At 39.4% G+C, this 23,199-nt stretch overlaps 1 protein-coding gene across 2 annotated transcripts; it reads right to left on the bottom strand.

Annotated features, from left to right (window-relative positions):
- Positions 1–601: 601 nt before the first annotated feature.
- slc36a1 (solute carrier family 36 member 1) lies at positions 602–23,053 on the bottom strand. Of its 2 annotated transcripts, XM_027003651.3 has the most exons (12): positions 22,890–23,053; positions 21,172–21,264; positions 20,676–20,790; positions 20,491–20,581; positions 20,049–20,137; positions 19,188–19,277; positions 18,828–18,912; positions 17,540–17,758; positions 15,815–15,913; positions 15,538–15,704; positions 14,042–14,211; positions 602–2,219 (listed from the first exon to the last, which is right to left on the bottom strand). In XM_027003651.3, the coding sequence occupies exons 2-12, from the start codon at positions 21,197–21,199 to the stop codon at positions 1,951–1,953; spliced, it is 1,422 nt and encodes a 473-aa protein (XP_026859452.2). In that variant the 5' UTR covers positions 21,200–21,264; positions 22,890–23,053; the 3' UTR covers positions 602–1,950. The 2 variants fall into 2 exon arrangements, with proteins under 2 accessions (XP_026859452.2, XP_081555306.1); XM_081699180.1 differs by lacking the exon at positions 22,890–23,053 and having other exon boundaries at positions 21,064–21,199.
- Positions 23,054–23,199: the final 146 nt, after the last annotated feature.

Raw genomic sequence — 23,199 nt, 5'->3', positions numbered from 1 at the left:
GATTTTAGTCTGGAATCTTACCAGTACATAATACAAAGAGAACATTAGTAGTATATTCTACACTAGAATATACTAAAATTTGATTTTTCAGGTCTGCCTTCATTATACTGTTCACGTTTTAGGCAAGCTACTCATTTAATTATCCAGAAAACAAGCATATGAGGTTGAGGGATAACAAAATAAAGGAAACAATTAGACGTGCTAGAACTGTTTTCCGTAGTAATGCCAGCCAGACACCTTGCAAGAAGTGAGTGGAGCATAGGTGCAAAATACATAATCTAACTTTTCACAGGCTATCAGTCACTTTGTCTTGGATGAAAAATTATTTTGATATTTTTCTATGCTTACATATTTTCATATGGATTATGTTCCAGTCTACATCTGGTGCAACAATGGTATTATTATTTTGGGTAAAGATATGAGCAAGGGAAATATGAATGACCATAGTGTTGAGCTAAGTACTGCACAATGCCTGCAGAGACACTGAAAACAGCTTGCTAACAATGTTTGCAGGCCATCATTGACCACTACTTGCAGAAACAACATGCTTTAAAAAAAAAAAGGTTAAAAATGAGGATTCCCTGTGACACCTTCCATGATCTCACGACCAGAGTAGGTTTTATTTCACTTTGCTTTCCCACAGAACACTGAGAGAGCAAGGCCAATGGGAGGTAACAGCATGTGTTGGGAGGTGACACAGTACAAACAATTGTGGCTTTAAATGTCTTGTTTAGACATACAGAATCAAACATACAATCAATGATAATACACTGTTTACATGGTGAAATGTAAGAGAGAAAAATTACAAATACAAATTTTTATAGTGCTTCTATTTGCAGTGTGCAAATATGCTTTATATTAAAACCCCAACTAAACTACATTAAATTCTAACTGCTACAAACAATAAAAAAAACTGCAACAAAAACAGTATATCAGTTTTATATTAAATACAACTCATGAACTGGAACCTTACATCAAGTTCTCACATATCCTTTGGCACCTATGCTGTATAAATGCACAAGGCAGACAGATGCCCCCCCCCCCATCCCAAACAAAGAAAGTAAACAAAAATAACCAACCAAAAAACATGAACAACTACCAGTTGAACCCAAACCATTTTCTTATGGACTCATTAAGACAGAACAGTTATTGAACATTTATACTACTGATTTGAATTCTAAAAAGCATTTGACTTTGTTTCTATAAAATCATGTTTGGTTCCTGGTTTTCCTGTTTTCTAAGATAATCACAAGTAACCTTTTTTTGCCAACTGAGATATGATGATCTTTGCTCCATATGAGACTCATCATTAGAAAGGCAGTTTGAAACAGGTAAATGAAACCCTCTGATCACATTTGTAATTAGAAAAAACAAACAAACAAATTGATAAACTAAACATACACCAAATAATAAGTATCAAATAATTACAGTTACAATAATTGTAAACAATTTAAAGTACACGGTTTTCAATAAGCTTAGACCTGAAAAAAAGAAAATGCTGATAGAAAAAGTATCAAACAAATTTTTTTTTTAATTTTAACTAAAATAAATAGAAACCACTGACCAATGACATAATATATTTGTTATGTTTTATTTTCTGTAAACATACAAGAGCCCATTTGGCCATTACTAATCATTTAAATAGCATCATTCTTTCTGATTTTTATTTTTAAACAAATTTCAAAATTTTGAGTGCTGGGCTCCAAAATTACAACTTGGTTTGTAGCTGGCAGATTTAACACAGTCTTCGCCCCAAGCATGTCTAAAATGAAGTGTGTGTGCGCGTGTGTGTGTGAGAGAGAGAGAGTCACTTAAGGTCCAAACGTTTACTGTAAAGAAGCAACATGTAATTTTTAAACAAAAATCATCAAGTATGATATAATTAAAAGTAATAGGCCAAATGGTAAGCAAATATCAAGGCTCTAAATTTTCAAAATAAAAGTCTGGTAATCACATGAACTGAAGGTAGGAATCAACGTGCTTAGAATGGCTTCGTGAGATGATCTCCACAATAGAGATGTAGGTTCCGGCCACGAAACCCACCAGGCCAAAAACACTAATGACAAGGTTCTTGAGTACCACCCAGCCTGAAAGGCCCTCCGTGTGGAAGGTAAAGATCTGTAGGAGGGGAGGGATGATGAGCGCCAGGGCACTGCTACTAATAGAACCCACCAACGAGATGACGAGATCCAGCTCTGGAATTAGTATAGCCAACACGCCTGCAGGAAGAGAGCAGAGGGACAAAGTCACATCATTCTGTTGTTTCTGGGGTTAATCATAAATCAGTGGACTTTATGGAGGATTGTGTATGTGTGTGTGGTGGTGGGGGGTAAGGGGTTCATGGGGGTTGAAGCAGGGAGCTCAGATAGCCCGAATCCACTGACTATTTTGTGCACACCATTCCTGCAGCAGTGCACTCTCTGTTTTTCACACCATGTGCCACAACAAGATCGTAAAATGTGCAAAATCTCCAAAAGCTCACATTGTGAACTCTCACCAAACATGAACACACTTGCCCACTTAGCGGCTTTCTGTCTCTTGCAATTACTTGTCAAGCAAGTCTGACGCACAATAAGAGTGGTTGATAAAAAAAAAAAAACCTTTGAACTATTCCCCTATTGCCTGTGTTAGATTTCTGAGAAATCGTCGAATGAAGCTAGAATGGGATCGGAAGTTAAATGTTTTTGGTGACATACTACAACTCACCCTAAGGACTGGAAAACTAAGAGATCTTTTTGGTTGTTTTGTAAGCAGGTCTTTAGGTCAAATCATAAACTCTTGGGCACAGAGAAGACAAATTGTCTACCAAAGCCAGGTGTTTGAAGATTTTCCACATGTCAGGCACAAGGTAACAGAGCCACCCTAGGGGGGGAGAGAGGAAAGTAAACAGAGCTTAAAGCTACTGTAAAGTGAATTTAACTGAAGGACGTGTAAAAACGAAACTAATGCATTATGGTTCTTATCTAATGCACTTCTGCAGGAGCATAAACATGATTGTTCAGAGGAAATGACTTGTCGTTTTGATAACACACAAGGAAAATGGAGAGTTCCTGCAGCTTTAGAGGTGATCATTATTGTGACAAGGAGAACTGAGAGATCTATCCACAATCATATGTAAATCAACAAGGATTTGAGTTCCTCTTTAGAGAAGGGCAATACTCAGAAAACGTTTGTCACTGTTGCATTCTTAATCAGCCTGCAAAGTGTTCACAACAACACATTTAACAGCACGCTGAGGTGGACCCCCCCTCTCTTCATAGCTGTCTATCTGAATTTATCACTATAACCTGCCACACAGTTCACATTAAAAGGACCTTTAGCTTGCTTTGTGGTTTGGGCTGCAAGAACAACAGCTGGGGCTCTCGCTGCCTTATGTGTTCTTATTTCTCTACATCCTCTGCTATTTCGTGGCCAAATGCAGATTGCAGCAACAGACATACAACGTTTGCTCAAAGACCAGCGCTGGCCATCTTAAGTCACGACCACATCCCAAGAAAGGAATTTGTACACCTTCTTCTGAAAGCGTTTAGGCAGGGAGCTCTTGAAAAGAGAGAGAAAAAAAAAGCCAAGAGAGACTGCTTTTGATTAGAGAGGCCTGTTCCTGATAGTTATGATAGTCACAGCCCTGGATCTCCTTTAAACAGATCAGCCTAGATAACCTAGCCATGTAATGGTGGCGGTGTGAAGTCAACATATCTTTTTTCTCTTCCAGAGAGAAACAGGGAGAGACGGACATAGACACAGAGTCACACAGAGAAACAAAGAACCTGACTTTCTAACTTTGGTGATTTTAAATGAACGAGGTCTGTTGAAGTCATTTTTAAAAAGGCAAGCACTTGAGTTCCCTATGCAGCAAGTTTGACAAACATACTTACGTGCAAATGTATTTAAGTACAGATGAGAACATCAGTAAATCTTGTTCTGAGGAGTGTATAGGCAAATCTTCAGACAATAGAGAAAGCGGGTATAAAAGAGGTAAAAATTGTTCAGAACTTGATGTCTGAAATGAATGAATATGTGCTTCAATCAGTTAATTTATGTGGCTACACTACATGCCATGTGGTTGTTCATAAACACAGCATGATTTCTGTCTGTAAAGCATCCTTGAGTTTAAGAAAGGTGAGTAATAATAAAAATAAACACTTATTTTCTCAAACCCCCTCCACCACCATTTATTTATATGCAGCATCTATTGTGTTTGTTTTCTCATCAGCCTCAAATAACTTAATTTCTATATTTTAGTAAGGGAAAACTTTGAATATTATACACACTTTGGAAGGTGACAAAGTTGTTTGAAACTGATTGGTTAAACTACCTTTTGCTTTTACACAATCAGTAACTGTGAGATATTCTGTTAAACCTGTTTAAAGTTGGGTGTGGTTTTGTATGTGGAGCTGCTGTTGCAGTTTTAATAAATCTGCAATTCGGGCAGAGAATATTTTTTGTATCTACAGCATATATGCAGCAGAAATTCAGCACTGAGCTGGAGAATATTAAAGCCCCATATAAAGTCATCAAGCAGCATAGCAGTCAGCAGACTCTGGAAGTCTGTCTGCTTGATAAGATGACAAATTGACCCTTGGCATCTGAATGAATGCACTGACAGCAACACGAGTAACAGTAATGACTGATCCCTCACACTGATATTCAACTAGAGACCACCTTCCAAAACATAATTCCTAAAAATGGTACCCTAATAACACACCCCAACTATCTGGTCTGTGTGCCTGCTTGGAGCCGCCAGGCATCTATGTCAAGACTCCAACCCATACCAATCTCTCCCTTCAAAGGGCTGTCAGATTTGCCAGGTAGCAAACTGGAGCTAAAGAAATTCCAGTCTCATTTTAGTCTCTGACGGTATGGAAAACTCTTGCATCGCAGGGCCTCAGCAGTGAGATGACCGAGAGAAGCATGCGGCTAAATGAGTGCTGCTGCAGGGCAGAGCTGAAGACACAAGTGCAGCGGAGGGCCTACTAACTCCATCATTACATCCAGCCAAATCAAAACGGAAGTGAGAGCCACAAGAGACTTAGGCAAAATCCTTGATATGCTTGCTACAGTCACAACATGGCCAGTAGAGGTACAAACAGTCATGCGACCAATCAGCAGAGCACAGGCACATGTATACCCAGCAGCCCAGTGTGCAACCTAACACGTGCTCAGTGACAAAGCAGGAGTTAGCACTCAATAGTACTTGACCCATAACAAAATTGGGACTAGTAGATTACCACATGCATCTGGAATGGCAGTTGTAGGCATGCAGCCAGCAGCATAGGACAAGACTATAAGGAGATGCACATATTATAGTTCCACTGATGTCTTGCCAATGTGTTAAATATTATATGGCTTAGCCATAAGATTTGGCCCAGAGATCAGTCCAAGGCAATCTATTTGTTAGCAAAAAGTGATAATTCAACAGCCAAATGTGATGTAACCAAAAGTACCAAGGTGAAGAGGACTGCAAGTTGGCAAGAGTGCAAGGTTCAGTATTAACTAATAAAGTACCATTAAGGAAACTACAAAAAAGAACAAAAAAACCTAAACAAAACTCAATTTAAAATAATAGTTATATACTTTTCTCTGGCATTTATCTAATAAAAATCTAATTAAAATGAATAACTGTAGAATACTATATTAAATATTGTGATCATTAAATGGCTCTTACAGAAAATCTGGCACCTTATAATTATAGGACTATGTTTTTAGGGATTGGGTCATCATGATATCATATGGGTTCCCCATCTGTAAATCGAAGGGTGAGATTCGGGGCCATGCCAGTGATGTGGCAGGGGATTGAAGATTTATGAAATTGCACTACTTCAATTTATAAAATTTCAGCCTGTAAGGTAACAAATAGTTCCATTTTTGTAAAAGTGTGAGAGAGGGGTAACTGGCAACTGCAAATAGATAACATGCTTTAGAGGAAAAACACCTTTTAAATTAGAAGAGAAACTTCATTTTCAGTTTGTCAGAACTATATGATTGAAATCCTAGACCAGAAACCATTGCAGAATGACAGAAAGACCAAAAAAACAAAAAAAAACAAATACAGGCTACTTGAACAAGAATGCTACCTGATTCTTAATAATCAAACATCTAGGTCCAGGCCATCAGAGATCGCTTGAACTCTATAAATCTTACTGAGTCATATCAACCTTGTTCATGCCACTTAAAACCCTTTCAGGTCAAGCCAAGACATTTAACTCAACTAAAAAAATGTATGAAATGAAAACATGTATATCTTCAGGCTACTGGATCATCAAGTATGGCACCTATCCATGGCTGCTCAGAACTGTCCATATTTCAGAGAATCACCATGTTTGACAGACTGTTTATAACAGACCTAGGTCTTTGGGTATGGCTTAACCGAGTGCATGTTTCATCCATTTTTGGTTGCACGGAATACTTACTCATCTCTGGAAAACTGGATGAGAGGAGGCAAAACAGCCCACATACCCCTAGAAACAAGGACTGTATATCAATGCCCAACAGAAACACAACCACTGTTTTTACGTTACTATTACAATTCCACAGTCTGTCACTTGTTTGCTTAAATTATAAAGTGTAGCTGTATAAAGTCATGGTCTAATTTCAGGTATTATTAATAACAGCACAAATGCACACATACACATAAACTAAAGGTGATCATGTAACTACACTCCTGTCCAAGAAGTATTTCAGAGAACATTTAGCCTTCATCAGCTGCCTTTCTTAGACCTCTTGGTTCTGGGGTATACTTTTTTTTTTTTTAACAGAGGTCTGAGTTTTACTGTGATGAGACACAGGGGGTCATTTGCAGGTCGGTTTCAGCAGCTTTGGAGAAAAGCCCTGGCCCTCACCTGTTACTGTTCTGCCAGTGAGGACAGTGCACTCCCCAAAAGTGGATAGAACATGAGAGAGTGGTGTATGCGCACACGCACACACATACATACACGCGCACTAACACATACATACACACGCACCCGCGCGCACACACACAGACACACACCCACAGAGAGAGAGACAGAGTGTACTCCGTTTTCCAGTAAGAGCACCGCCTCAAACTCATAAGTACATATTTGCAGACGCACAGACATACACTAGACAAGCCCAGACACTTTACCCCTCACTAAGAATGTGCTTGTCTACTGTAATATTGCCAGATCAGTATGGCACTGTGTGAACAAGGGCTCTCAAACAGACGGAACATCATCTTTTGAAATGTGTGCCATTTCTCCTTGTCAGGCCACTTACTCACCACAATCTCTCCAGCTTTCTTTCATGGCAAATTCACCACTGCTACCTCATTTGTACCTAAAGCCACAAGCATGAGAAGAATGGGGGGTGGTGAACAGGTGGGGATTAGAATACAGTATGTACTGCTTTACCCAAATCCTCCTTGCAAACCAAACAGCAATTGGCTGGTTTTGTGCAAAACTGATAAAGTATAACTTTGGATTTGATGTTGCCAGACACAAATCAACATATTAAATCAACATATTAAACAAATCTGTATTTGATAGTGGATTAAACCCAGTCAGATACACATGTTGCAGGACACAAACAACAAAAAAAAAACAAACAAACAAACCTGGGACTCATTAAAGCCAGTTCCAGCTTTATAACTCTGTTAAGCCTGCTTTACAGTACAGCCTTGACAACACTGGAGCAAAAGGAAAGGGATGAAATAGAATAACACAAGAACAAAGAAAGGACAAGCTAAAATATGCAGCCATGAGAAACACCAGAGAAAAGCCATGGTCTAGACTTTGATGACCTAATCAGAAGCATTTCCATCAACATTTCTGGACTATGCTCAGAAAGACACTGCTTTTTTAATTGAAGGGGTGGGGGGATTAAGGTCAGCCTTATAATGCTCAAATCATTCTGAAGCCTACATACACACACAAACACAGAAAAATGTGTTGACACTGAAGTCATGATTTGTTGATTTGTTGGAGCAACAAGACATCATTTCTTTGTCTCAAGTTGGAGGCACACAAAAAGACTAATAAAACAAGAGCCTAAAAAACACTGTTCTGAACAAAAGCAAGCACACACAAGCACTATGATGCACATGCAATATGGTGCGCACACATTCACAGTGCATCTTGCAGTGTCATTAATTCTAATGGGAGCCTAATACAAGATGCATACAGCTAGGATATGGAGAAGCCCCATGCATAACAAATCATAATAAAGTGATGAACAGAAACTAGGTCAACATAAAAGTGTTGTAGGTTGAAGACTGTCAGTCTGCTGGGTCAATGCAAATCAATTATTATCAGCACAGGTAAAAAAAAATCCAGGTTTACTCCAACAACTTTCCATTTATACGACAACAAAATTTTAATATTTTGATATTTGTTGGGATTTAATTGGGAGTTCTATTCAGAGCTCCTCTAATTCTGCAAGAGTAACATACTATGCTAAATAGGTGAATTATTTTTCAAGCTTTATAGACAATGGCAAAACAAATTCAACTGAACTAATTCAGAACAACCATTACAAATGATGAGCCTTTCACAAGAATGGTGGTATTTACGAACCAGACAGAATTGAGACACAATTTCATATTCAGCACTAAATGACAATAATGCATTTTTTCAGTAGACATTTTTGTTTTTCTTTATGGTCATTCCAGCAGCATAGTCCACTACTTCTACACACCTCTTGAATTTCAGAGAGCAATGTTTGGAGAAAGACTCTGTGGCTCAAAACATCATGTCCCTTTTGGAACACTGGTTATTTGCAAGCAAGCAAGTATTTTTTACATATGTCATTGTTCATGTGGTGATCTTCACAGTTATATTACTGACATTTAAAACTTTCTTTTTAAACACAAAGTTATGCTACTGACATTCAAAGGAATTACAGTTACGGTTAATGGTCATACACAGAAAAAACCTATCAAAGATCTGCAGACCGCATGATAGGCAGTAGGCTTGGTGTTTTTGCAATGCATCTACATGGAACCATGACATTTGTGTTGTTAATACCTTGCTCTACCTGCACTACCAGGTGAGCTTCAGAAGTAGCTATTTGGTATCACTTACCACTTTGATAAAAATGAACCACCTAAAGCAAAATTTATAAGGACTCGTTAATGATAAGGGCAACACAATCCAATGATATCAGATGATAACCAGGCCAGCAGCCCAAAACAAAGCTAACTAAGACAAACTGGCACATTTTAAACCTTTATCATCCTATGTGCCAGGTAGGGGTGGGGACCACAGTAGGCAAACAATGCTCCAAATAAGACATTAATTTGGAATATTTGATTTGAAATCAGACACAATAAATGGGCAAATTACATTTTCACGTATTTCATGAAAAAGATGTTTATGATGGCGCCAACGCTTTGAAAAACAGCTCGGCTGACATAGTGAGCCGTGACATGATTTAAGTGGCAAAAATGTCTTTATAAATGACAGAATCACCCCCATTGCCAGAGCCCACTCAGAGTCACCGTGTCTTCTGCTGTATTAGTCACTTAAGACAATCTTCAGTCAGGACAATAGCAACAGCTAGAGGGAGACATCACTGCTGTAGCCTTCTTCTAATCAGTAAGCATTAAATTGGGTCAGCTTCAGAGTGCAAAGATGACATGGTAAGTGGTAAAACTCTGCTTCTGGTCTCTCTTGCTTTGCATTTCTACAAGCTTTTCATTTGAGTACTATAATGTACAGACAGAGGGAGGCAGAGATCTATTTGTTTATTCATGCGCTACAATAAACCTCCATGTTGCCTGCTGACAGGCCAGTTATAAGGCAAAGGCTTGCTACAGTGGCCCAAAGCACAGCATAGAGCCTTGTGAAAGGTCCATTAGGTATGGAGGAAAAAACCAACAAGCCTGGGTATTGGGCAAGAGCTCCAAGTGCAGCAGATGAAGGAATGTTAATTTGTCTGCTCAACTCAAAGGGATCTCAAGAAGAGTCGAGATCCCCCAGCACAGAGGACAAATGGTCTTCATAAAGACTTTCTGCTAAATGCTCCTTCCACCCAAGGGCAAGAGTCATGCAGCAGCGCACTCATTATGGAGCTGGAGATCAAGGATCTTTTGACATGCTCGTTTTAGCTATATCCCCTCAGAGGGGATCCATCTCACATCATCGCGTAAACTAGCCACATGTTTATGCACTCTAATTGGCATTTGCCAGGTAAAGGTATAACGAATACAGAGAGTGAGAAATGTGCCAGAGGGCCTGAGACTCTGATCACTGAAGACTCAAGGAGCTGACCATGATACCTTCAGGGGAGGGTCAGGATACTAGCTAATAAAAATCAAAATATAAGGTTCTTAAAGATCTGCTTAAGGCTACAGGATTCCCTGGTATTGCATGCCTCTGAATTCAGATATTTATTATTTACTGGAGAATAGCAGGAAAAGATACTTAAAAGTGAAGCTAAGAGGCTTCCAGTAACGTTTGGGCTAGGTTTTATGTAACGCATTGTTCTGGAAAATTAATAGCTACAGCCTCAGAAAACTCAATAGCGTAATAGTAAAAACAAACCATCAAAATAACATTTCTGTGTTTCCCCCCCAAAAAATTTATAGAATTTAAAAATGTAATCATTAAAATGTAATCATTGTAGGCTTTTCTAAAAGGGGATTAAAAACAAACAAACATGTATTATAAATATAAATATAACTACTACTGCTACTACTACTGCTACTGCTACTACTACTACTACTACTACTACTACTGCTACTACTACTACTACTACTACTACTACTAATAATAATAGGGTTTAAGTTTAAAGGCTTTGTTTGCATGTAACTTAATAATGTCCCAGTAATCATGTATGGCATGCCATCAGCAATCAATGTGTGTTCAAACATGCACTCAACACAAGCATTTCCTTTACCCTTGAATAAAAGACAAGCAACATGGCATCATGTTTCAAACAACAGTCAAGACTATAATTTACCTGCAAACCTACTGGTACGCACTCATATCACAGAAGACAATCCTCTAGTTAGGAGTTTCTAGTTAGATTACTATTCTATACACTCATGCCATCAGCTGGTCGCAGTTGCTCTTTAACCTGGTTGATCTGAACTGTGAACCAAGCGACAGTTCTGCATGCAATCTTATATTTGAGATGTAAGGATCCTATTGTACACACCAGTTTATGGTCAAACCTTTCGTCTCCTGTAGAAAGCCCCGCTTTACCTGGCACTCTGCACTGAATAGGACAGTGATGTGTATTGGCTCAGTGATGCTTTATTCAGAGTTAGTGGAACCTAGTGAACCTTGCACTGTTAATATTACACAATGGTCAGTCATACAGCAGCTGAGAGAAGGAACAGCAGGCATTATTGCGTGTGTAAATCATTTGATTAAACAGAAGCCGTCTCAATGGGATAAAATAAAATGAACCTTCCCTTTAATTAATGAAAAAACAAAGCTGGTGAAGCCCCACAAATTGAGGTTGCATGCACTGTGGTCCATAACTTGACTCCATGTTGGGGGGGCAACAAAGGATTGTATTTAAAAAAAAAAAAATTAATAATAATAATTAAAATGTGGTCCACCCAACATAGTTATACAGACTGTTCAAATAAAGCAGACAGTCCACACACTAACTTCAGTCCCATTTTCAAACCTACAAGTGTGCTGGTGTATACAGCCAACAAACCTGAAACTGTGTCGCTGTTCAAATACTTATGGAGTGCATTGGAAGTACTGGGCTTTTAAAAGTTATTTCAAGATAAACAAATTTACAAAAGATCTCCCTAGATTAAGTGATGGGTCCACAAAAAGAAACGATGATGGATCTATTGGATGATAGCATGAACAGTGAAATAATCCAGTTAGACTTTTCTCTATCCGCAACTTATTAAAACTTATCATTTGTAAGTATGCTTAGCATAACCTTAACTTTAGCTTCTGCCCTAAGAAACAAACTGCTTCTCTGCAGTTTCTAACTGCGCTTAAACACATCCCAGGGAGGCAATTAATTATGGCTGTTTGAAAATGGGAAACTTGGTGTGGTCATACATACTTTGGTATATTTTTATATATATTTTATATATATATTTATATATATTTTTATATTCAAATCATATTTCCATAACAATAGCCTTAATATGTTTCACCTTTAGAACTATTTGCAATTTCAAGTTCATTCCAACTGTTTCTAAGATCCTGTAAAGATAAAAGTCATAAAACTTGATAAAAAGCATTTAAGCATTAGAAAATGTGACTATACTGAGTTTCCTTATTCAAAAAAAATATTTATCAGGATTTTCGAAGATTTAACCAATGGTGACTTTGGTGAGAAGCCACAGAAAAGGAAAGATTTACAGCGAAGCTATTAGTGAGATCATACTAGGCATGATGACAAATGATGGGAACACCAATTTTTAATAAAGCATGTTTTGAAAAGCCAGCTCTAGCCTCTCTCTTATTCCAAAACAACAGGAACAGCTGCATCCACAAATTGCTTGAACCTGATGGATTATTGAGTACCAAATACTCAGCTAAAGTGTCACTCTGCAGAAAAGATAACACACTGTAGCTAGTGCAAGCTTTGATTAGGTACTTCCGAAGCGATCCATTTGAAACTCCCTAGCACAAGAAGTGGGGGTAGACTGGATGAGGTTTGATAACTCAAATCAGGATCTGTGGTGGATTAGCTAGTTTAATCTATGTAATCGAGGCATCCTCCAGCAGATGATAAACCAGAACATTTATTCACTGACTACCTGTCAATAGGTCTATGACTAAGTGTAGAATTCAGTCATGGACGGAAAAAGAGAAATCCAGCAGGAAACAGAGGTGGCCTTTGGTTTGCGGGCTTTAATAGTTAATGCCCCCCCCCCACGTACAAAACTATAAGTAACATCACAACATGTCCGGTCTAGCTTTATATAAGCCTCACTGAATTAATGTGCACAAGTTTTGTGTAATGAAGGTGATCTCTACAAAATGCAATGGCAAATTGTGACAGGGACTTAATGGCTGTTCAACCACTTCTGTGTTGCTTTGGCCTTGTGCTTAGAATCATGGTCCTGTCGGTTGAAAGCTTAATTGTTTACACATTAGTTTTATAGCAGACTGAAGCATTCAACTGTTGCCCTATTGATCTGAGATTGAACTGAGTGTTTCACTGTGCTTAACTGTTTTAGCTTAATACAACATGTTGACTTTCCAAATCATTCACATGGTCATACACTAGATATAAGATGTTTTACTGGTCTGTAATACTGCTTGCCAAATCTGTTTTGGGCTGGTTCTTCCTCTTCCGTGGACACGCCAGGAATACAGGAAGGGTTTGTAAAAAGCCCAGGAGGTGGGCTGCCTCTGTGGCGCTCCTAGGGCAACTGGCAAAAGAGGACCGTGAAGGGGAGTAGCACGTTCAGAGCCGGAGCAGACGTGCACCTCTGCATGTCCAGTCAAAGACATGCCTCCAACCAAGGACACGCCTCCAGCGCTTGTGCTCCCAGTGGACATTGCATTACAGCACCTTTTGTGTGTACAGGCACATCCGTTTGTGTGTATCCGTGCCTTGTGTGTGATATCAAGTGCGTTTGTTTGTTGTTGTGTGTGCCCACTGTGCAGTTGTTTAGGCTGCGACCCTCCGAGAAAGTGGTTGCCGCTGAACGACATAGCCACGCCTCTGGACTTGGCGCAGAACGTCGTAGCTGCACCTTTGGAGCAGAAGGACCCGCCAAGGAGCACAACCGGACTGCCCCGAGAGAGGTGTGGACTCCGCCTTTCTCCCTCATACTGGGAGGTCTCCCTTGTTGGTGGTTCCTTGCCAGCCTTGCGTTGGGTGGGCACCAGGCTTTGCTGTTTGATATACATGTTTGTGTGTATGTATACACGTCGGCCTGGGATACGCAGTCCCGGGATGGATACGTCGGGACAAGAGCAAATAAAACGCTAGTGGATAAAATTTTAGTGCCCCCACCCCCACTCCCCCGACAGTTAATCCTGATTTACTGCATAACCACGTGGGTTTGGGGCAAAGCTGCCATGGACTTCAACTCTAGCATGTTGGTTTGGTTAGGGGTGCGTGTGCACAGGTAGAATTTGATGGTCACACTCACATGTGAAGAGGACTAGGCCCGTACGGATGCTCAAGTCCACAGGCAGCTCCCAGCGGGCACCAACTCGTGACACTGCTGGCGGGATAAGGATCTCGGCCGGCACGTAGAACTGCAGCGCGTAGGTGATATATATCCCAAATGAGTAGAGCAACTTCACCGACTGATACATCCTAAAGAGCCAGGCACAAAAGCGGGAGATCAACAGCAAAAATCCTGGGTCAGCATTTACAAAGAAAACATTCTGCTGATCTATAATGCAATTTCAATAGGTGGCACATGCCATGTGTTGTGTATTCTGGCTTACAACATGCTCACCCCCTTAGAAAAGGATCAGTATTCAGGATTTAGAGCAGGATTTAGGATCAAATATCTTCCATTTATTTCAGTATGATTAAGTTGAACAAAATGACAGGCCCCAAATTATCTTTCTTTTCCTTAGATTCATTCTAAATGGTGGGTAGGCCTTTCCAAGAACGAACTACTTACACAATAGTGCTTTAAGTCACAAGCATGTGCTCAGAGATATGTTAACAGAGGCAGGATTATATGCCTCGGTTTAGTTATGATTCTAGGCTTTGAGGGGCTCACAGCGATGTCTGGATGCACAAAACTGGAAGAAACTGGATTTAAAATAGATCATAAAACTGAACTTGGCTGATCAACAGGGATGTGAACGCACAAACAGTCATGGAAATACCCAATACCACACATTAATGGAAAGTATTTATGAGGAATGATTCATGGGGTCTCTTGCCAGATACCCATCACTGAGTCGCTCATTGTACCTGACAGAGAAGGGTGGGTCGGAATGATTGAAACATCTGCCTCTCCTTTTGTAATTTGCAATGAGGATGCATCTTCATCGGTAAATACCAGCTCACTCAGAGGCCCGAACAGGATGAACACATTTCGGTCCCAGTGCCTGGTTTCTGGAGCTACTTTTATAGTTACCTTCTTTCCTCCCAGAGGTCGATGACCCATCTGGCCTGCTTGCGCAATGCCACCTCTTTTGTGCGACTGGCTCAAGAACCTAAGAGCTTCTGACTCATGGGCTCACTCCCGTAAACTGAATTCCCCTGTGATCAAGTGGCTTAAGTGTGTCTGCCTGTGGCCAATAAGCACATCAGAATGCACGGCAAGATCTTGAGGAGATTACAGGAGACGAGCTTGTCCTGTAGTGCTGTGAGCAGGGTGTGGGGATAGTGTTCGGGACATGGACTCCACTACACCAGGCGATAACTCAGGTTTCTCCACGAAAGCATTTTGTTTTGCCATCGGATGCTTTTCATCCTGCCTGTGCAGCTATCCTTACAGTATGGCTGGCAGATTGCTTCCACTCTGGTATGTGGTGAACATATTAACACAACACGTGTCTGGGATGAATCATTACACTGGGAAGACATCCAGCAAAAGTGGAAGAATGGCAGCTCATCAAAACAAATGATCAAACAAAACAAACAAACAAGCAACCCCCCCTGAAGAGTGCGTGAACTCACCAGCAGTCAGGTAAGTTCAGGGTGATGCTGCCCCCAATGTGCATTCCGAAGCAGATGTAGCCGATGGTACCCAGGGAGATATAGAGCAGGGTGACGATGCCCATGCCCAAGTACAGCACCATGGGGAAGTTCTGTGGCTTCTGCATTTTGTTCTCCAGTGGCAGGACCTACGTTTTGGGACATAGAAACATCACACGTTTTAACACAGATGCAATGGCTGGTGTAATGATTTGTAATATTAGAGAAATATTATAGATACTGTAACATAAAAACTCACCACACCAATTCCCTCAAAGGCAAATATAGCTGTTCCAAAGAACAAAGGGTAGTCGACAGCCCTACCAACCTTTGGAAGGTCAATGGGGAATGGAATATGCTGAAAATGGGGGAAAAACAAACAAACAAACAAACAAACACACACACACACCCAGATAAAGGCATTTGAATAACATAACAGCTTGGCAAAAAAAAAACAACTATATGAATGTCACTTTGATGCAGAGGCAGAGAGGCAGGAATGGAACACAAATGTCACAGAAGTGCAGACATTTCAGTAACACGTCAGGCAGCACACTTAGTAAAACAAATCAATGCCACATACACATCATTTATCAGTACAGTAGTGGCTCCCCTCAGAAGGGAGCGTAAGGGGAAACAAAGAAACCCAACACCACCACAATATCTGAAAAGGCAAACTAAAAGGGCCCTAACTGAAAGATTCTCATCTAGATGAATCAATTGTCCATGCATTTTGAATGCAGGCAGTGGTAGCTCAGTGATTAAGGTACTTGACTTGTAATTGTAAGGTTGCTGGTTCAAGCACTGCCACTACCAAGTTGCCACTGTTGGGCCCCTGAGCAAGGCCCTTAACCCTCAATTGCCTCAAAAAAAACCCCTCAAAAAGTTGTACTCAGTCATGATTGTAAGCTGCTTTGGATAAAAGTGTCAGCTAAATGCCATAAATGTATTTAGAGCTGTTGTAAGCATTTGAGGCATTTCTCCTGAATAGTTATCTGAAAAAGGAATTTGACACTGCAGGGAAGGGCCTGTGAGCGAGGTCTTGGCTTTGTCAATTCTCCTTCCAGCAGTATGATGCATTGATGTGGTGGAGTCGGTAGGGTTTAGCTGAACATGTAGCTGGGAAGGCTTCCTTGCCTTGTACACAGTCAAAGAAATCAGGTACTACTAAAGAAAGAAAAAAATTCCTTATGAAATAAATGAATAACAAAATGTGTAACTCAAAGTCAGGAGGTAAACATGCTGAGCCAGCTCTCTGGCACAGCAGCCAGAGCACCCATTTAACCTTCCTAAATGATGGTCTCTGTTACAAAATGCCTCAGATTATGTCTAGTTGTTCTACAAATATGAACCAAAGTAAACAAAAATAAAAGACAAAAAACACACTGAAAAAGTATTTAATATATGGCACTGTGGTTACATTTAGAAACAGTGACCAAGTGAGAGTGTGCTATTAGCTTGTAGGAATGTGGTTCTAATGCAAAAGTTCAATGATGCACAACATAAGCACCAAAAATATTACACCTATAATCTAACCTAGCCGTTTCAAGCTCATGACGGCTCATGAGTCTGGAGGCTCTGAGCATGTGATACTAAGCATATGATATTACCATATCTATTCCATAACCCTCTAAGCAAGAAAAAGTTTGGCTCATTTAAAAAACATTAGCTCAATTATAGAGAGTCTATACATGATTTAGTGGTTCCACTGGTGACAAAAAAATGACATACAAGGTGATGACTGTGATGGTAGTAATGGCATTGCCATTCTGATGCACTATGTATGTTCCAAACTGTTAGCAAAACTACTAAACATTGTAATATGTATTATGTAGCATGAAAATGTCTTAGAGGTTTTGTGATATAATATTTTCGGCATATTGCCCACCCCTACTCAACTGTGTTTATGTCTTATATTAAATGTCATTAGATGTTCTAACATCACATCAGTAATTCAGTCCATTTGGGGTGTGTGTGTCTGTACCGTTAGGCAGTAGTAATAGATTAACACCAGGCTTGCACACATGACCAAGTTGGCGAACAATGAGAAAGGAGTGAGCCACTTCAAGCTGCGTGTGAAGACCAGTGCAATGATGAAAGGGAGGATGAAGAGCATGTAGAGGCGTGAGTCATAGCTGGGAACCATCTCTGCAGTCTCGTTGGTGTTGCAGTTCAGTGTGGTCCCGTTGGCAGCCTCGATCACCTGAAAAAAAGCATGACCCAACATGAGGTTCTGCACGAAACATTCTGTGGTACTTGTTATTTAGTTTTCTGTGATGGTTTAAACATATTCCTCACAGACTTAATACGTATGTCACATTTATATATTATTCATGCTAAAACACCAAGAGATATCTTCTAGATGTGTTGTCTTTTGTATTGTAGTGATGTGACAATAAAAAATTTGATATGATTTGAGAGGAAATGTAAAAGTCTCTTTGCTCTATCTTTTGCTGTCTTTACTGACATAAATGCACTGTTATGTACTAATATAAACTGAAAGGTTTTACATATATCACATAAAAAGCTTATAGATCTGTGTTCTTATACTTTGGTAAATGAGACTTAAATGAATGGAATATTTATGCTTAATTAACAATTAATATTTGTGCATTACACCTAGAATTTTATCAGAAATATTGAAACTTAAAAAAAAGAGCCCATTAAAATTCTAATGAGGAGAGCTTATCATCTGATTTCCACAATGAGCAATGGGAAACAACTTACTTAGCCATGGAGGTTTACTTTTCACTGGACTGCTGGCACAAACTATGATTTCAATGAAAGGACAATACTGTCCTCTTGTGGTGAGAAATGACAGCTCAGCACCGATAGGCCAAATTTATATCTTTAACTCACTCTGTGGGCAAAAGCTCACATCTCCACACTGAGCAGTAAATGTATTAAGCAGAAAAAGACAAGCTGCTTCCCAAATATAATACCATCAGCATACCCATATGATTGACTTTTTATTAAAGGTGTTTTGAACACACTGCCCAGAAATACTTCCCAGCTGTACACCGCAATGTGCTCGATGCCATATGTGCCTAAAACATTATCCACAAAATATTACATCATACAGCAAAGTGCTCTGTACCGTGTACACTGTGAGTATACAGCAGATTATGCATGCTATCAAATGTGGCTTATAGTTGGTTTGGAAGGGGAACAGAAAGAAAATGTGTAATACTAGAAAACAAAGCTTACTCTTGCGATGCAAGCTATTGACTGTCACTGAAGCTTTAAGAGGTGAAGCTGAAGATATTACTGACCTGTTTGATATTTTCACTGAGGAATACGAAGTACACACAGCAGAAGCCTAGTTGGGTGATGATTAGGAAGAGATTCACCACATGCCTGATGGGGGAGAAGACAGAACTAAGTGCCAAAACATGTTTCAGGATGACCATGAGATTTTTAAGGTATTTAAGGGTTTTTAAATACTTCAGAGAAAAAGGTAGGGTGGGCAATGCGAGTGACTGCACTTGTCCAGAAAATGTGAACTGCATTCGATTTTAATGAACATTGAAAAGACAGAGGAGAGAAGGAAACGTACAAGACCACAATAAACAATATGGCCTCTGGTTCAGTCAACCAATATGGCATCCGGTTCAAACAAAATAATACATCACCTTCCCCAAACAGAATGCCTCTGTAAACAAGGCACATTCTCCATCCCATATTCTACTGCCTCTCCATAGGTCAGATATGGTTTGCCCAACCTAGAAAAGGAAGAAGCCAGTCAAACGTTTACTTATTTTAGGTTAATTTATGCTTTGTTAACTCAACACAAAGTGTTTGATGGAACCTCATATGTGGGACTGGATGTCATTTAACTTTGGCAGTCATGGCAGTGATAGAAAAACCTTATTTCTATTTCTCTAGCTCAAGTGTTTCAGTAATCATATGTGCAGTCTCTGGATCAGACTGGAATAAAGGCAATCAAGCCAAACACCGAGGGAGTAATATGCAGGATAACTGATTTGAAAATGACACATTTGCAGACATTATGCACATGAAAGTCGTCTCCACAGACTACTTATGAAATTGGCTTTAAATTGTGAGTGTGTTGGACCAGGCACAATTTGTCTGATCGATACAGAAATAAAAATGAGGGGCAGGGAGAGCTTGTGCATCAAGTGCCGCTTTTCACCTGCTTACTCCCAGATCTTAAGTACAAATACTAGTTTTGCACTTGTATACATATTTTTATTCAGTATATTGATCTCTATTGTATACAGTTGAAGTATTTTACAGGCTGTTCACAGGAAAATAGGCCCTACAATGCTGGCTGAGCACAAACTTATGTCCTAATTAGCACAATCCTACTTTATAAAACTAGGACAAATATGGGTGTACTAGTACAAAACTAGGCCCCACCCTTGCTTAGATGATAAAAGAGAGCCAACACACTCTTAACAAACCCATAATGGGAGGTATACAACAGAAACTGCCATTTGTGCATTATGACAGCAATCTTAGTCCATTCATACTTAGTGCTTAGATGATGCGAACATTTCACAAGGATGTTCATGCAATGTATGGCCACAATGCCCATCACCAGTAGACTCAGAGGGCCAATCTGCACAAAAGAAATTGATTGAGATCAGTGAATTATCAACTGGAAAATGCCATGCATTTGTAATATTACCAACCAAAACAAAAGGTTTCTCATCATCTGAAATACATACACTTCAAATTGGCATGAGCACTATGAATGCTGTCTTGTTAGAGCAAAACTGGCTTAAAGTATAAGGAAAAAATCAAAACACAAACATAGAAGCAGCTCTAGTTTGGTTGAGAGATACAAGCAGCTCCAGAGCTGGTTTAATTTAGAGATATATACATTTTCATTGCAATTGAAAGACAGCAAAGCCAGAGTAAAGATACCATGCACAAGCCTATTTCAATGTAATTAATTAAAATAAATCCTACCAGAAGGCCTGCATTCTTTACTGCCAGAGGCAAACCAAGCAGTCCTGTTCCTATGTTCCCTTTCAGCAAATGAATCAAGGTCTGAAAAAACCTGTAGAGACAAGAATCAGCACCTGAGAGTAAATCACACACACACACACACCTTCAGACGATTCATGTCCGATAGTCGCCATAAGAGTGCTTACGAGGATCCTGCTCTGCCCCCGATCCGCTCGTACTGGCTTTGCATACGGGAAGGACCAGCCGGATGAGGGGCTTCATCCTCCTCCACTGGGCTCTGGTCTGGAGAGAAAGGTGGACCTGGGAAAAGGTAGAAATGATCCATTTTTCCTCTCTTCCTGTTTCCATCCAATATCACTATACCTAAACACTATATTAAACTACGTATGACAGATTATTTGGAAACATTATATGCAAGTATTTGGGAATCTGATTGCAATCACAGGGATAATAAAACAAAACCCCCAATATGATACTCAAGAAGCATGTCAAAGCTGACAGTTACATAATCTCTGAGAATAAGTCTTTTTAATTCTAATGGGACCAAGGGAAAGAACAAAATCTTCCACTGACCTGAACAAAACAAAATGGTATTAAAACGATTTTATAAACCACAGTGCCAGATAATAAGAAGCAGGCACCTGAGCAAATGCTCTCCTAATGCAAGCTAAATTTGGTTACCATCCTGATAGTTCGTGTCTGACTCCATGGCAGTTCCAGTGGGCTGCAGGATGCACTGACTGCTTCAGTGTGGAGGCCTTGCACCCACAGATACTGAAATAAAAGACAAATAAACTATTATTGATGGTACTATTTTTATTAGCTTTCTTAGTAAACAAAGACCATGTTTCCTTTGAACATCAAAGACACATTACAGGCTATTTGATCAAAAACTAAAAAGCAACATTTTAATGTTGTGTAAGTGAAATGGCAGGCAGGCAAGATAGCTTTTAACTTGAGTGTCAATTATATGTAGTGCAATACAGTACAATACTGGTGCAACACATCAAACTTGATCTACAATTCATCTTTCATTCAACCTAACATTAAAAACTATGACAGTGTAGGATAATTCCATGTAATTGAACAGATCAGATGACTGATGTGCTTTGAGAGCTAGAAGTACATGCTAGTTAATGTCGATACAATTCATATGGAAACCTATTGTAAAGGTTAATGTCATGTCCTTTGGCTGGTGTACTAAGGTTGTAAAGGATGTATGCTGTATAAGGGTACAAATGTCACACAGTAGCCTCAGCATTAGATGGTGTCCAGCTCATATTGTGTTATGTAGAGTGTCAGTTTAACCACAGTATAGATTTTTTATGTTAAAATGATTATGACCTATAACATGCAAAAAATCGTTTATACTCATGCTGCATTTACGACCGCGGTCAAGATATAATTATTATAAAGCAGGTCATCCGCACTTTAATCTTAATTCACTTCTATGCCTGATTTTACGGTCGCTGCTCATCGCAAACTAACGCTTCCTAAGAAAAGAGGAACAGAGACTTTCGTATTTTTTGAAGCGCTTTGAGCAGACACGCAGGTTTACATTTATAAATACAAAATATAGTTTATTCGATTGGACTAGTTTACTTGCTTCACTACATTAAACTCAAATAATAATATATTTGAATAGCTTCATAAGAACTGTTCGATATGGTTCTAATGTTTCTCAGAAGTTTATTACAGGGTTTGACTGTCAGCTAAAACGGGTTATCACTTGTACAATGCTGCAAATGTGCAGGGCAGGGGTTACTACTTTACCAATTTTTCAAAAATCCATATTAAAGTCCGTAATGGGGTTTGGAGATTGTAGTTATTCATTTCTCAGAAATTTCCCATGACGCCAAAACAGTTATATTATCACATAAGTGTAGGAGCCCACTGTCTATACTGTCTCCAAGCCCCCTTGATGACCGTGAATCGTTAAATCGCGGATAGCTTGACCGTAGTCATTTAGACTACAGGAAGTTTAAAATGACGTTTCAAGGGTAGCCAAGCCAATTGCCGAGGATATACCGTCCTGCGGAATATAGCTCCTAAACAAATGGCTACTGAAGACCTTTATTAACTGAATCATGTTAGTACATCATTAATATAAGCAAACTAACTAGCTGGGTTAACTAACCAACATTATTCAGAACCTAGAGGTGTTAGCTAATTGCTAGCCATAACTTTGAATCTTCTGAATCGTTTATTAGCTAGCCCATTTGGTAAACGTATACAAATAACAGGAACGATCGTGTAACATGCCATTAAATGTCCTTGATCAAATGTTTTAAGTTTATGCACTGCTAGCTAAAAGCAATTCCTACAGATACATTTCACTGTGAGCTAACGTTAACGATTTTCATTCACTGTTCTATTTCATTGAGTGCACGGTGACTTACCGTAAGTTCGGAAGCCGTTACTGTGAAGTAGTTTTATACACCTATCTAGCAAATATTCTTACCGACTGTATATTATGTTATAAAATCTGCACATTTAAACACTTCAGCCCTTGTTCACATATTACTACTGCCGCTTCCTTGCCGACTGATACGTTTTGTTTCCTGTAGTGTTTAGGATGTGATCATATGACTGTCAGCTGATACAACTTCCAGGGACCGTATATGTAAAACGTTAAACTGGACAACGTTTGCAATTTATTCTGCTTAGATTTGTAGTTTCAATTCCATGTTGAATTTCCACACGAAGCTT

This window comes from Electrophorus electricus, chromosome 16, assembly GCF_041902795.1.
Source record: "Electrophorus electricus isolate QZ-2024a chromosome 16, ASM4190279v1, whole genome shotgun sequence".
NCBI lineage: Eukaryota > Metazoa > Chordata > Actinopteri > Gymnotiformes > Gymnotidae > Electrophorus > Electrophorus electricus.
Note: the sequence above shows the minus strand (reverse complement) of the source record. Positions and strands in the feature narration are given on the sequence as shown.